The sequence below is a fragment of the Excalfactoria chinensis genome, chromosome 5, assembly GCF_039878825.1.
Source record: "Excalfactoria chinensis isolate bCotChi1 chromosome 5, bCotChi1.hap2, whole genome shotgun sequence".
In the NCBI taxonomy this organism is placed as follows: domain Eukaryota; kingdom Metazoa; phylum Chordata; class Aves; order Galliformes; family Phasianidae; genus Excalfactoria; species Excalfactoria chinensis.
The window spans coordinates 40034341-40050247 of NC_092829.1; the positions used below are offsets into that span (position 1 = coordinate 40034341).

Sequence of the window (15907 nt, forward strand, 5' to 3'; positions counted from 1 at the left end):
CAAGTAAGTCTAGAAATCCTTTAGAAGCAAGAAATGGACATTCACAGACACCCCATTTGTGCAGTGAGCGCTGCCCAACTGCTCCTGTTGCCAAGGTATGCGCTGGCAAAGGGACGTTACCAGGGCGCCACAATGTATTGTCATGCAAACGATGCACTTACTGAACGCACTTCCCAGCAACAGAGCGCATTTTTTTCCCACTAGTTTGATCCTGGCATTGAAAAAGAAACAAAACAACGGCATGAAAGAGAGGCAGCAGTGGTCTAAACCAGAACCCCGGAGCCGAGCGTGCCCCAAACCTGCCTTCAGTGCATCCAGTAGTCCCGGCTGGAATTAACTCACATCAACTATTCTGAGTTGAATGTCGTCGAAAGCTCACTGGTAGAAAACGAATCCTTCAAAAGCTTAATTTTCCAGAAAAAGCAGAGGAGTGTGCACCTCCGGTCATACGTTTATAAATCCAATTCTTTTTTGCCTTTAATGACTGTTAGTATGCTACATTCAGGTCATCTATAAGGATGGAAGAGCATTGGCCTGACTGACTTGCAAAGCAGTAAGGTTCCCTTAATGGGAACTACGGTACACAGCTATAAATGCCTAGACAAGCACAGGCAAAGCAGAGAACTTAGAATAAGAAAGGTGCAGGCTGAGGCCAATGAAAGGCAACAGAAGGAAGCTTCATGCTCCCAAGGAAGAACCTGGAATAGAAACGGATGGAAATCTGAATGGAAAAAGCAAACTATATCCCAAAGAACTCCCTTTTACTATCTCTGAGTGCCACGTGCAATGGAAAACTTTGTAACTGAAGGAAAACAAGTTTTCTTGTGTCCCCCCCACAGCTCTGGAAGCATCACCACCTTCCTTAACACTGCAAGAGGGCAGGATACCTTAGCAGCAAACTTTCAATAGCAGCTGCTTACCAGCTGCATGAAAGAAGCCTCTGTCATACACCCCGTAACACTAAATGACCTTGACAGATTGCAGGAGTGCAAATGGGGGGAGGCTTCTGAGAACCAACCTTACCATGTCAGATCAGAGAACAGCTACAATGCATTAGAGGGGTCCCCGTGCACTGGGGCTCAAGAGGCTCTGCTGCTGTGTTTCTCTGAAGGAAAAAGAAGCCTCCCTGCACGAGAGGAGCTGGTAGCAGGGGAGGCTGTGTGCCAAGGCCCAGAAGAACAGAGTGCTCCTTTCCAACGCATGCCCTGGCACAACACGGGGAAAATCTCACACTGGAATAGAGAAAAAAACCAATCACTCAGATTTGTACTGGCTGAGGGAGCAAAAATACAGCAGGAGGCAAAGAGCAACACTGGATGTTCAGACAAGACTGTTAGGTATGAGGCAGAAACAAGAATACAACTTGTGAAACTCAAGCCAAGGCACAGCAAGGAAGAGAACAGTGGGACCACAAGGCCACAGACTGCTGGGTTGGTGCCTGGAGGTAACCATGAACAGAGATGGTTTGTTGTGGTTCATCTGAATTTACTTCTATTACTGCATCTCTCTAGTGAATGAAAATTATAGCGCTCTTAACCAGAGAGGCGGGAAAGACTTCTCTGACTGCCAAGCAGCCATAACATATATAAGACCTGGGCAGCCAAATCACAAGTTCCATGTTGTCCGGGTACTTGGATATGGCAGAGAAAATCTGACACCCAGGCAGAGTCCTGTAACAGCCCCAGAGATCAAACTTACCTGACATTTCCACAGGACTAGGTTCCCCTGGTCGCATGCTCCTCTTCAGACATACACTGTAGGATCACATCCCTCCAAACATGTTGATCAAGACCACACTCTGCAAGATCCACTCCTGTCTGGAGGACAGACCCCTGCCAGCACTGCCACGCATCTGGCCAGGCCCCACTTCCCATGTTCTGCTGCTGAACAGAGCATCTGCCAGAGCAAATGAGTAGGCCTGGTGCAGTATCGCTCCTGGCTGAGCAAAAGTAAGGGACTGACCACTGTAATGGGAACAGACCACATACTTGAGCCAGCATGTGTGACTTAAAAGTAGCACAGAATCTTCACCGATGTGAACAGGAGAAATATAAGTGCACAAACATCTTTACAGTTCTTTCAACAAGAGAATGCAATGTTCTGTGGCCAGCAAATGCAGCGCACCTTCCTTTATCCGCAGGAGTAACTTCAACATGGGGATTTCTTCTCACTGTGAGCAACATCTTCACTGCACAACTTTATCCCAGACACAACTGTACAGCATTTACACCACATTCCCCGTTCTTTCCACTCCTGTTAATACACCACTGTAGGCTGCCCTGCCATTCCCTCTCCTGGCAGGGTAAGCAACATACAGTAGCAGCGCATGACACAGGAACATGGTGCAACCTGGTTTAAGCCCCTCTCGTAAACAAGGGACGCTTGTCCTAGAATCAATGATGGACAGAAGAAGCAGAAACCAAAATATCCCAGCAGTGCAGAACACAAGAGCTGGGTGAATTTCAATCGTACTGTTTTCAAAAGCACTGTTATCATTTGGTACCACACACATTTAGAACTGCAATACTAAGCGTCCTGTTTGCTGGCTTGGACTGTCAGCGTTGGCACTTCCCCCCCAGGTGGCACTGTTTGCAATACGGAACTTCTTTCTAAAAGGAAAACAAGTGTTTCAAAGCGCCACCTGCTGGTATTTTAGTGACCAACAGGTAGTGAATGCACAGTAACAAACACTGAATCCGCACAATTCTCTGCTGACCGCACAATTCTCTGCTGAGAACAGTTAGCAGATCGTGGTAAAGACTGATGGGTGCACATCAGGAGCACAGAAGGAAAACCACCAGCAAAGACTCTCGGGAAAAGCTGTTACTACACTCCTAGAATCTGACAACTCTTTATATTGCAACTTGTGTAAGGCTCCCTACGCTCAAATTCCCTAAGAGCTGCCCTTCTGCTTTCTTCTAGTGGACCAAGATGCTCTGCAGATTAACAGCTCTGTCGTTCATTTCTAAAACACTGAAACAAAAGGTCACATTCCTAAGAATTTGTTTTGGTTTTTGGACACGTTGGCCATTTTAATCAACAGACAGAAAGAAAAAGTTTAACTCCTTGCCTTGCCAGCTGCAAACTGGGAGAGCACCTTCCCAACCCACCGCTTTCTAGTCACTCGTGAAATAAGAGTATGTATTTTGACAGCTCACAGAAGCCGGTAATCTCAGATCCAGGCAGACACAGAGTTCAGTCAGAGTGCAAAGCTTTTCTTTAGAACTGTCTTAATCCCAGATGCTGTATTTAGCTCCACGATCAGGGCAAAGGAAATGTCCTTCTGCAAAACTGGATCCAGAAGGTACCAGTTTAATCATTATCATTTAGCAAGTAGCTGCTACACCTTACAGAAATGTCGAATCTAACTTAGTCTAATTAATATTTACTTAAATGCTCTTTAAGATTAGTGCACCAAGATTCAGAAACAACTACAGCAGCTCATTACAACCTCCATTCAGTTTCATCCTAGAAGAGGCAACAGCTGTCAGCCCACCCTCCACATCTCAGCAGAAAGACAACTCTTTTGGTCACCATTACTTAGGATTTGGAAGCACAACTTCAGTAATGGTGACAGCACAACAGCCGCTGCCCCCCGGGTTTAGGCAAACTACCTCAGTGAAGACTTAACATCTGAGGAACACTAAACTGTCCCATCTACACTAACCTCAATGATGATCCCTGAATTACTTACAAGTGACACCAACAGTTACTCAGATCATGCTCTCAGTTACGAGAAGTACAACTACAGAGCTCTGAAATGGTTCACATAGGTCCTCCACAAGAGGAATGGATGCACATTAACCTGCAATGATCCATACAACTCTCCAGTTCTGGTTCCCTTCCCCTCCCCTCCTCTCTTGTCAAATCCTTTCCTCTCCACCTTATAAGTTACCAATTCTCCCTCCTGTTCTTGTTTTCTTGCTCAGATCTTCCTGCAGGACACACACAATCACGTGGCCCCATGTTAACTAAATACACACAGTGAATGACTCCATCACTTCTCTAAATCTGGTGATTTAGACCAAAAAATCAAATTTAAGTAGACAAACCACACAACTGATCTAGAACGGCAAGAGTCACTACCCAGATCTGCAACAGAAGGACAGCAACACAGAAGGTGCTGCCAGAGTCACACTCCAGTCTGAGAGCTGCCCATTTACAGGCAGCTTCCTGAAAAGGGCAAATGTTTGTAAGACACCAATTAGACACATAGAGACAACACAAAGTTAATCACAATTTATTCTTTTTCAGTAAGTCATTGTCAGCTCTTATGCGACCAGGGCAGAAGCTGTCGATGATTCACTAAAAACAGAGAAAGAGAGAGAAACATTAATTGCAGGGGCGGTTTTTACAAACTAATTCCCAGAAACATCAATTCAAAGCACCATCAGTCCTGAGCTGAATCACATCTCCTACACAATTCTGTACAGGATACAAAATACAAATAGGATAACAGACCTAAATTTTATTTTAAAACCCTGACCAGCTGCACTGAAGCCTTTTCAGAAAGAGAAGCTTGCCGACACTCCTACAACAATTCTCCTAAGCTTTTCCTAGAGAAGGGACAGCTACCAATGACTGCTTTTGCAAGGGCTGCTGTGCCATTTCTCAGTTAATATTTATGAAGAAAACTGTCCTTTGCTGCCTGGTTTATCTATGCATCTGATCATAATGTGCTGTGTGCTCCTGATACTCCTGCTAACAAGACCAGGCATAGCGTTTGCCAGCTCTACAAGACCTCAGTGAAACAGCAACATAAAACAGAAGACTTACTACTTCCAGTTGGGTGGCAGTACTCTCTTGGTTTTGTAGTAGCGAGCCAGCCTATGGATTCTGCTTTCAATCAGAATCAAACGGAACTTGGCATCTTTATCCTTTAGAAGAAAGTTGTAGTACAGTCAGGTACTGTTTTGATTTCTAGATGACATACATCTCACACGAGCATTAGTGAAGTCAAATATCCAACACTACTTCTACGAAACCCACATTCCCACTGCCAAACTGTGATGAGATTGGTACATTCAGAGCAGGACAAGAAATACGTGGCTTAAGCAATGCTTTTAATCTCCTTTGCACAAGGAGTACAAAGCCCTTCATTAAAAAGCCTCCCCAAACTCTTAAACTCACTCAGAGAAGGCACTGAACAGGTAGTACAATTAACTTTTTGGTCTGTCAGGAGCAGCTCCTCACATTCCTCTTTCCCCCAGCTACAAAACAGACCACCATCAAATTCCTCTGTAAAATGGAGATCTTCAATTAAACGGCAACCACAACCCTCCTCCTAGCATTACACCGGAAGATTACAAGGTATTTAAGCTGAAAGTGATCTCAAACAAGGCAGACAGAATGTATTTACAGGACAGCAGAGGAATGCTGCCCAGATGCCTAGGATCAGTTGCAAAAAGTTTCAGAATTTAACATAAGTTATAAAGAAGCTACTGTATTATCTGTGAAAACCATGTGGAGTTTCCACTTCAGATCAGCGCTCACCTTCCTGTTCCTCTCAAGATGTTTGCGAACAGCAACAGCCTTCTTGATCAAGTGATAAAGATCCTCTGGCAGGTCTGGGGCCAGTCCCTTCGATTTGAGGATTCTCAAGATTTTATTGCCTGTCACAAAGCGAACCTGGGCAACACCATGGGAATCCCTCAGGATGACACCTGAAACAAACATTCACATCTTCATCATACAGCAGTTCTCAATGAAACGCATGTCGTTCTTAAAAGCTCTTTATTAAAACAGAGAATAAGAAATAGCCCAATTACTACATCATAGACATCACTAATACTCTCTAGACCATCCTTAATAAAACCATACAATAATTCACATAGCACATAATTGCACTGCAGAACTCACGGCCAAAGCTGCAGCACGTGTACCTGTAAGCAAAACTTTAGAGGGAGCCCCAGTACTGAGCAACGTTCTATCAGGCCGGTACTGCAGCATCTCCTTAACACAGGGCTGCTGCCACTTGAGCTACAGCAGAAAATGTGTTTTCTTAACGTGTTATTGAACACAGGTTGAGTGTACAGTTATATTATCACGGTCAGAAAAGGGTGTTTCACTTCCACTTAGGAGTTATTTGTAAACCTTACCTATTTGTGAGGGAGTCAGGCCTTTCTTAGCCAGCTTGTAGATCTGTTCCTTTACATCATCAGAAGTAAGTTTCAGCCACTAAAGAAAAATAGAGTAACTAAGGAATAGCAGTAACACAGGGGCACAGGCTACCTATGAAAACCTTCTATATGTGATAAAAACAGCCGTTTTGTAATGCTTAAGAAAACAACCAAGAAACCACACTTCTACTGATACAGAAACATACTTATGTCCTACAAACCAAACCCATCATCCTTGTGAAAACTGTGGGGGCAGAAGAAGTGAGGTTAAAAGGTCCCTGTTTAATTGAACACACAGAGCCTCCAAGCAGCTTTGGAGGTATCACCATGCTTACCATTGCTTTATTATAACTGCCAGACTTAGCACATGGATGCAACTTTAGAGAAAAAAATCACTACCTCTGAGCCTTGGATAGAAACCCCTTTAAAGCTGAGAACCATCTGGACGTTGCCTATTAAATCACCTACAAAAAATCTTGCAAAAAAACTGACCTCAAGTACACAAAGTAACTGAAAATGAACAGGTTGCCCTTTATTCTGATAGCACTGTGCTTTTTCTATCTTATTGCACTTTATACCATTGATAGAACCATTGTTTCTGTGCTTATTATGGGATAAATAACAGCAACAAGCTCAGTAAGTCCAGCTCTCACTACAAGCTACAGAAGCTCCAAGGAGTTTTTTCCATCCCTCACCTCCTTTTTAATAGCATCAAATTATGAAATAGAAACATACAGTGAAGCACACATTTGGAACTGCTGCGTAGATTATCATTCAGAACAGAAACATGTAAAAGCAAATGCAAAGCACGCTCAAAACAAGTATAACATGCGAGCATCTCAATCACTGAGGCGATGAAAACATAATTAGTGCTTCGAGTAGCTCTATGATCCATTTGTTTCATCTTTAAGCTTTAATTCCATCTTCCCGCTTTAACCCCTTTTCAGCACGCGCAGCCCCACACATGCTCATCACGAACTCAGCTTGTTTCCAGCGCAGATCCTCCAAGCCACAGCCTGGCAAACCAAGCTCAATGTAACCATACAGCTTAACAACCGTTCACAGCACCCGACTCTGTTCTGATTCTGCTCAGGGCCCATAAGAGCCGCTCCGCTGTTACCGGATCTCACCACACGGCCACGCAGAGCGGGCCGGGGCCGACAGCGAGCGCGTTCCGGGGCAGCTACTCACCGTGGGCACGCTGCGGCGATAGGGCAGTGCGGACTGGGACAGGCCCTTCCTGTGGAGAGAAAGGCGGCAGGCTGAGCGAGGCGGGCACCCAGGAACAGCACTACGAACCCCGCGGCCTATCGGGCCGCCAACGGGACCCTCCACCCGGCGCCATCGCGGAGCCCAGGCGGCTCTGCGCCAGCCCCAACCGCCCCCTCCTTCCCGCCACGTTCCCCTCAGCCGTCCCGCTCCGTTCCTCCCCCAGCATTCCGGCGGTGCCCGCTGCTCACCCCGGTGCGTGCATGCGACCCATGATGGCGGCGGTGGAAAAGAAGGAACGGCGCGAGGGAGAGGCTCTTCTTCCGCCGGAAAGGACGTCAGCCCCGCCAGCCCCACCCCCCTGCCCAACACCAGCCAATCAGGGCCGGCGAAACTCCTCTCTGCACGCCAGCCAATCAGGAGCGGCGAGACAATACTACAATACGACCTCTTTCTTTCCACCAGAGCTCAGAGAAACTTAACAGCTGGTTTTAAATGATTGTGGTTTATTTGTACTCTGTGCTGTCACTGTGCTCCAATAGCACACTGCAAAAAAGGCAGTACGTATTGCTCTCCTTTCATTTCACAACGCAACGTTTCACAAAAACAGTAGACTACTTTCCTGTGTTTAAGTGACTTGTGATTCTAAGGATGGAATGGAGTTAAGTCTCGAAAGCGTCAAGTGAGCAGGAAATGCCGAGTTAGTTCCACGGAATAGTATTTACAGGCTACACTGAATGGAAAATATGCAGAAGGTACTTATTAAAACTGGGGTTTGGGACTTGTTAGTGCCCAACAGCATCAACCCAGTTTCTAACATTCACCACATTCTTCGCTTTGTAATGGTAATAATTCCTAAGAGATTGGACCATGACTATTTGAGGCACCAGGAGATTCAAGTTTACTTCTCGCTTCTGTGTTGAAGGGAGATTGGTCAGTAGTGGGGGAAGGAAAACCAGATTCTGAAGAAGCTTTGTAGCGCTGGGCAGACAACAGATGAACTTCCCATATTGTGTCTTCTTTCATCGCTGCATATTTTGCACTAAAAATCCATAACCGGCGCTGATCATCTCTCAACCTTTCTCCAAATATGCATCGATGTTTACTACTGAAGTGTGCAACTTAACGCTATTGCTTTGTCCAAAATACAACCACTCCACACCGAGTAAAGGTGAACAAGAATTCCTTACCTGTAGTGCAGAAGTGACCTATTTAAGTAACCCAGGGTATTTACAGGAGACAATATTTGTACCCCACTATATCACAACATATTTCAATGCTGCTTGGAATTAAGTTCGTTTTGTTTTAGAATCAGTGTTGCTGTCAACTAAAGAAGAAAGAAAAGTGCAATGAAATCTGTGTCTCCAAAAGGTCTGTTAATGCAGCCAGTCTGCGATTTATCCAGCAGTTGTGCTTTTTGCCTAGTGGCCATCGTTATCCTGGAAATACAGGTAAGTAAATTAGGGCTAAGTGCCACTTTGATTTACTGCCTGAATGTTCTACATTTAATCACTGCACTATTGTCATTCTAGAAATTTAACAGCGTTTCAGAACACTGAAAAAACTGGATGCATTTCCTACGGCATCACATTTAGCCATTCTTAATTCGGCTTTGGGGGATCATGGATACAAGAGGGGTTACAAATATTTATCAGAACTTGCACTAAGTATGAAGACCAGCATAAGCAATGCCATTGGTAATGCACACATCTCAGAAGCCTCCCAGTACAACCTGCAAGTTATGAGAACGTTTTCCTTCTTTGAGGAGCAGAAAGTTAACAGGTATACATATTTAAATACCAGAAGTGAGGTAAAGAGAAGCATTTGAATTAAGGCACCATTATTTACAAATTCCATTATTGGCACTCACTCCAATCAATCACAGAGATGCATTCATCTGGGAGCAAATGCAACGCTAAGGATTTTTTTCCAGCCCTTCAACCTTCATTTCTACAGGCATTGTGTGAAGCCACCAAAACTTTTACCCATCACAGCCTCTGTGATGTCTAGTGTCTAGTTACTAGTGTGAGAGTAGTCCTAAAAAATATGTAGTTTCTTTAATATCCTCCAGCATCACGCCATGGATGACATAAAACAAGGAAACTATAAAGCAAAAATGTGTTATATCCACAGGCCTAACGATTAAGTTATGGTTTGAGCAACCAGCATAGTCAAACTGTTCATCGTATTGTCACAGATGGTTTAAAATCCCCTTCCTTTACCTGCAGCTCTTAAGAAAGGTTCAAAATAACGCTTTGATAACATTGCATAAGGATAATCCAGCAATGGTTTTCTAGAAATCCTCCGAATTAGGCTACACGAAGGTTGGTCCAATTTATCTGTTGAAATGCAGTCTCCTATTTTTAAGATGCACAAGTTATTTTCAAGTCAGAAGATGCACAAAGCACAAGTGAATGCAGCTGTTCCATTCTTACTCAGGTGTAGGAATGAGTTCATAGATAGGGCACAGCAGTTAGTCGATACCAATTAACAGTCTCCTTGCTCAAGTTGAAGTCCTTCAGAGAGAGTGTAATTCCACCCAAGAAGAAGTTCTCACGTAATGATTCCGCGCTGAGGACGCTCAACTGAAGTTCTCTCTGTTTCAGAGTTTCCACGCTATACCCACTGTACACAAGCTGGAAGGTAAGAAGGCAAGAATTTTGGTTATTCAAATGAAGTGACACAGATGGCTCCTTTTTCTGCCTGCCCCACCACTGACGTTTGAATTGCAGATCATGACCTTTCCGTACGTCTGCTTTTCTGAGGCCAGGCTGAAGCCCAAGCATATTTTATGTGCTCTTAAGTGTTTAAAAGGGCCAGTGTTTTCATATAGAAGTACTGTTTACCTGTGGTAAGTATGTTCTGAATTCATTCTTTTCCACGTGCTGAATCAATGAATTGAGGGGAAGAATCTTTAGTTTTAAGACTCCTTCACTCCTCACCATCACTCCTCAAAGTCAGTGAAAGAAATTTCTGCTCATTTCTAACAATACATTTACATAGTCCCATTTTACTCTTAATTTTTTTTCTTTAACAGGGCACAAAGGTTTTGAAACAAATTCATTTTGAATTTATATATATATATTTACAGGGTGTTTTTAGACAAGATTTCAATTACTGCTTAGAATGAAAGACGATAGCAAACTATACAGAGTTGCTACAAGAAAATATAACTTGCCATTTCATTGAAAGTTGGATTTCTTGTCTTCCGGGAGATTTTGGTTTTGCGCTTGGATGTTTTGTGCGTGTCTGGCAATAAGTATGTTTTTACATAGGGATTTGGATCTGCACCATCCTCAGTAACCTGGAATCCAAAACCAAGACATGTTAGAAGATGAGTTGGAAAACTGGTTATTGCATGCTTACATGACTGTGTTCAAATGGCTAGTCTTAATCATCAAGCAGATCAAAACCAGCAGCTGATGTAAGTTCACAGTGAGAGAGTTTGGAGTTTTTGGTTTTTGGCAGTGAGCTTCTCTCTTCTCTTACTTACCAGATCTTTGATGTGCATCACCATGATAAACAGAGTGCTATTTCTATATGATATGGATAGCTTCACTTCTCCACCCACTTTGCCTGAGGTAGGACTTGATGGATTTGCATCTGAAAAAATGCACAATTATTTTCTCTGTGAATATTTGTATGCGTTCATCAGTACCACACTAATTATATACAGGTAAAAAACAACAACAAAAAAACAACAAATGGAATAAATGCAAGGTTTGGACTAAGTTCAGTTTCTGGTTTACGTTTCTAATTCCCCAAGAGGATGCAAGGCCATAGGTTGTAAAGATTTCTGCATTCTCTTGTTAAGATTGTTGGAAAATCCGAGCCAAAACTTGAATAATTTTCTTAAGCCATAAGCAAGAACAGTGATCACGTGTATTGTTGTAATTCTTGGCATGTTTTTTATTTCCTTGGAATTGTATGCAACCATATTTGGAAGGGAAGATGTGCACACTTCTCAGCGAGGATAAAAGTCAGTTAATTTCAAAAGATTCTTTATAAATCACATTTTTAAAGTGTCATACTATAGTTACCCAGTGTATAAATACTCCACCTCCTGCCCCACAGACATGACTTACCTGTAGATCTGGCTATTCCATCTATTCCTTCCACTTTGTCATCACGAAGCAATGGATGGAAAAATGTATAGACAAGATCACACTAAATTTGAAAGAAATTTTATATATTAGATTAAATGTTAATGAGCACTAAGATCCAAAAGCCTCCCCTGGATTTGCTTAAGCTACTTAAACTCACTTCTGCCACCTCTGGAGAACTGTTCATCAGGCTCTGTATGTAGCTATTGAGCTCCACTTTTCTTTTAGCAGCTACATCTTTTATGTGTGTTCTTCCCAGGACCATCTTATTAGGGAAGCTGTAAGAGAAGAACAAGATGAAGTTTCCAGTTAATTTTTCTGCAGTGCAGTTAAATTTCATTCTAATTTCCACCCTGAAGTGCTGACATCTATTTTTGACATCAATCACAATTGGACACACGGGCATCCTAATATACAACAATGTTAGAGAAAGACAAGGAAACTTTTATAGGTAATTGATACAAATGATAAATCACAAATTGAAGCAGCTCCTCTAGTTCTCCTCCTTCAAACTTAAAGAATATATTTTTCCTCTTTAATTGCCACCTTTGAAGTCTAGTTCACTACTCAGCACTTTTGTCTCAGCTATCTTTAACTCCACTCTAGCTAGGATCATTCTTTAGTGAATTCATTATAATAGCAATGAATGAGTGAGAAACATACCCTGGTAGCTTCCAAAGTGGAAAAAGGATGCCAAGTTTGTTGTGGAGCTCCTGGAACTCATCAAATGTTCGGAAAACAAAAGCTGGCTCAGCTTGTCCTTCTCTCAAAACTCTCACCACATATATCTGCCAAAAATACACATAAGAAAGATAGAAAGTAGTAGAAATGTTATAGAATTGACTTAAATACTGTTCTGGTTTAACATTCAGCTTTTCCTACTATGGTAATCTTCCTCCCACATTAATTTCCCAGTGTTTGCATTTTATACTGGAGTTTGAATTACAAACCGCCCTACTGAAATGTTACTGCAAAGTAACACTGTGATTTTCCTATAATGCAGATCTACATCTGACAATGAGAAAAACGCAGTTAAAGCTAAGCTGTCAGCATTCCCCATTTTAAGCCTCACTGTAAGTTCATACTCTGTATCAGGTGTACAAAGTTGTAACACATCTGGAACAGCTGGAACTGATGTGAAAGCTTACAGGCCCATACTCTTAAAGCAACAATTTGCTAGACAAACGTAGGTACGCTGCATTATATAAAAGGAAATCTTTCAGATGCTTGGGATACTGCCCTCAGTAATTTGTATTATTTAGTAAGGAAAAATGAAAGCTGAGAAATGGCACAGAAAATTGAGCTCAGTGAACTAATAGATGAGTCAAATGTGTATTTTAATAAAATGTGCAACTAAACATAAGGACATTACATTACCTCAGCAGTTTCCTAAAGATCAAACCCTGCTTTGGCTTAGAACTGGAGTACTCAAATACATTCATAATGCAGTGATTCAATATAAAGCTTTTCTTCTGTAAGCTTTACCTTATCTGAGTGGTGACTGCCAGATTAAGTCATTTGCAGCAAATACAACTTGGAAATAGATATACACTAGCTCACTTTATAAAGCAACTTGAGGAAAATTCAGCTTGGGCTGACCAGTCCAAGACAACAAACAGCAACAGGAAAAAAAAAACAAAAAGGGGAAAATATGGTTGCATAGAGCGGAGAAAAATTCTACACACTTACATAATGCTTATCTGGATTATATCTCTTCTGATACGTAAATACAGACACTTGTTTGATTCGGCCATCTTGTTTAAGAGAATATGTTTTAGCAGAAAATGAGAGGATGGGTTCATCATTAGACGGCAGTCCTGAGAAACGCAGCTGAGCCAAATTATGAATAAAGAAGTTAAACTTTGTGGCAACACTTCCCAGACTGGATTCAATCAACCTAGAGTAGAAAAAATAAGTTCAAATTCTAGAACACATAAAATCTTCCTCATCACTCCACTCCAGCCCTGTTTAAAGTGGGACAGAACAATTCATTTTCTAACACACAGCAACAAGTAGCTTACACTATATGCACACACTGATTTGCTCTTACTGGAAGTGTAATCCCTCCCTCCCCAGTGGGCAAAAGTGCTTTTGGGAAAACTTCTTTATTCTGTGTGCATTTCAAGGATATCAGCACGTACACCACTACTAAGCAATCTGGGATGTATTCAAAATGCAACTCTCAAACAGCACAACAGAATTACTCTATTTCAAGCAATTCTTTTGCACAAGGTAATTCTTAAAGGCAAAATATTTTAGCACAGGTACTAATCATACATGAAACTGATCTTATCTTTGCAGTTCACTGGTTAGGTGATGGGTATTCTTGGGTTACATAACCTGACTACAGCCACCTTTGCAACATCTTTAGTACATTCATCTGAAGCAGAGAGCTCCCACTAAAAGGATGATGCTGGTGGATACACTTAGCCAGTACCTTGTAAAGAAAATGGTAGCTTCTGCATCTGTTGTTTGAGGCTGGAGAGCATCCTGGACGTACTTCAAGTCCTGCACCCCACTTAGTTCTGGTAACCCTGAAGAAAGCATCTGCAGGAAAATTAATTTGCAAATATTTTATTTCACAAATAAAATGTGATTTCATACTGAAATAATTAAACTCTTAGACCTTCAAAGTCATTTGAAGCTGTGACAGATTGCTTAATGCTAACAGAGGCAGTCAATAATTACTTCCAATCAGCAGCTCTGTATTTCTGCTGTGTTAAAAGCAGCTAACAAAGTTTTCACAGAATCATAGAATTGCTCAGGTTAGAAGACCTTAAAGATCGTAAAGTCCAACCACAACATGACCATATTACCCTAAAAGTCCCCTGCTAAATTGCGTCTCCTATGCAGAGTAATTTATAATATCTTCTTAATTTTAAACTCTTAGAAGTTTACCTAAACCTAAAAAAAATCATCACATACAACCTTCCTAAAAACGTACATCTAATATTTCTGGCTTATAAAGGAATGCGTCAAGATTTCCTGCAGCATGAAGAACTTAAGATTTAATAACAAGCCAACATTACAGATCAAGTTTCAACTTTAATAAAAATGCTTACCAGGGAAAGTAGGTTAAGGAAGAGGTTTGCATGTTTCCTTATCAAATTGTAAGCTTGACAACAAAGATCCACAAACAACTGAAAGCGAATAGTGGGTTTTTCACCACCATTAATGACATAAGCCATATCAGACGTTAGCACAAAAGGAGCCCGATCCCTGTTCGAAAAGCACATAATTCATATCATAGAGTCACCAAGGTTGGAAAAGACCTACAAGATCACCCAGTCCAACCATCCACCCATCACCAATCGTTCTCACTAAACCACGTCCCTCAACACAACATCCAAATGTTCCTTGAATACCTCCAGGGTTGGTGACTCCACCTCCTCCCTGGGCAGCCCATTCCACTGCCTGACCACTCTTTCAGAGAAGCAGTTACGTTACTCACAAGGTCTATTCACCGTCATGTGCTTCCCTCCAATCCCATCCCCAGGCACTGATATCAAACAACCCATTAATACCACTTTACTTTTTTTGGGTTGGATTCAGCTACTCAGGTTTCCTGCACATTCACATGGACCTGCTTCAGAATCTCCTAAAGCAACACTTGGAGACCAGGTTAAATTACAGCCCTCATTTTCAATCCCCTCATTTCTAGAAGCCGTAACACACAAACACAAGATGCCTGGCTTTAAGTGCTTTAAGAAAATCCCCCGAGATTTAAGCATGTTTAGCACAGAAATTTTTAAAGAATTAATGTAATGTTGAAAAGCATAAGTTAAATACTGATCCTTATTTCAACCTACCAGAAGCTAAGACAGTCATTCATTTGAAAGCTATGCCTAGGTGCTTTGACTTAAAAATAAATAAACCAATAAATCAATAAATCTAGAGATCAGATTATGAAAACAGAAAACTTCTCAGAATTAATTCTATACTAGCAAGTTTGAAGGTATTCTGCAAACTCAGCAACTCAATTGGAAGATTTTAGCTTCATACTAAAAACAGCACCTAACAGGAATTTAAATGTTAATGCTTATTAAAATATACCAAAAAAAACCCAACCCACTTCATTCTCTACTTTGCTTAGCAATGGAAAATACCTTTTAAAGCTACCAAACATTTGTGCGTGACCCAAAAACTTTCCAAAATCAATGTGAAACATATGTCCTGTGTTTCGAAGCATTATGTTATCATTATGGCGGTCACAAATTCCCAGCACATAAGTAGCAACACAGCATCCTGCACAAGAATAAATGAAGTTTTCCGAAGCCTGGGAAGAAAAGAAAAGAAAGTGAATTGAGAATAAACGTCCATGGAGAAACAGCATTAATACGTTCAACAGTCAATCTTTACAAAGGTAAAACCGAAGCCAGATCAAACAGGTCCTAAAATTTGCCCTTCTCTGGACAGTGTTCTTCAGATAGAGAATAAAATCTGTCTCCAGGTAGAGATTTCTTTGCAAAAATCTTC

At 41.7% G+C, this 15907-nt stretch overlaps 2 protein-coding genes across 4 annotated transcripts in view; both read right to left on the reverse strand.

Moving 5' to 3' along the window:
- Positions 1–4224: 4224 nt before the first annotated feature.
- Positions 4225–7681, reverse strand: RPS13 (ribosomal protein S13). The gene is made up of 6 exons (XM_072338367.1): positions 7580–7681; positions 7311–7359; positions 6099–6177; positions 5494–5663; positions 4777–4877; positions 4225–4305 (listed from the first exon to the last, which is right to left on the reverse strand). The coding sequence occupies exons 1-6, from the start codon at positions 7600–7602 to the stop codon at positions 4272–4274; spliced, it is 456 nt and encodes a 151-aa protein (XP_072194468.1). The 5' UTR covers positions 7603–7681; the 3' UTR covers positions 4225–4271.
- Positions 7682–7815: 134 nt separating this feature from the next.
- Positions 7816–15907, reverse strand: part of PIK3C2A (phosphatidylinositol-4-phosphate 3-kinase catalytic subunit type 2 alpha) — a 48337-nt gene continuing 40245 nt past the window's right edge. For all 3 annotated transcript variants that reach the window (XM_072338189.1, XM_072338190.1, XM_072338191.1), the window contains 10 exons: positions 15538–15707; positions 14494–14650; positions 13869–13978; positions 13121–13328; positions 12095–12219; positions 11592–11709; positions 11414–11495; positions 10822–10931; positions 10507–10632; positions 7816–9964 (listed from right to left, as the gene is read on the reverse strand). In XM_072338189.1, the coding sequence (XP_072194290.1) occupies positions 9782–9964; positions 10507–10632; positions 10822–10931; positions 11414–11495; positions 11592–11709; positions 12095–12219; positions 13121–13328; positions 13869–13978; positions 14494–14650; positions 15538–15707 (1389 nt within the window). In that variant the 3' untranslated portion in view covers positions 7816–9781. The remainder of the gene's footprint in view (positions 9965–10506; positions 10633–10821; positions 10932–11413; positions 11496–11591; positions 11710–12094; positions 12220–13120; positions 13329–13868; positions 13979–14493; positions 14651–15537; positions 15708–15907) is intronic.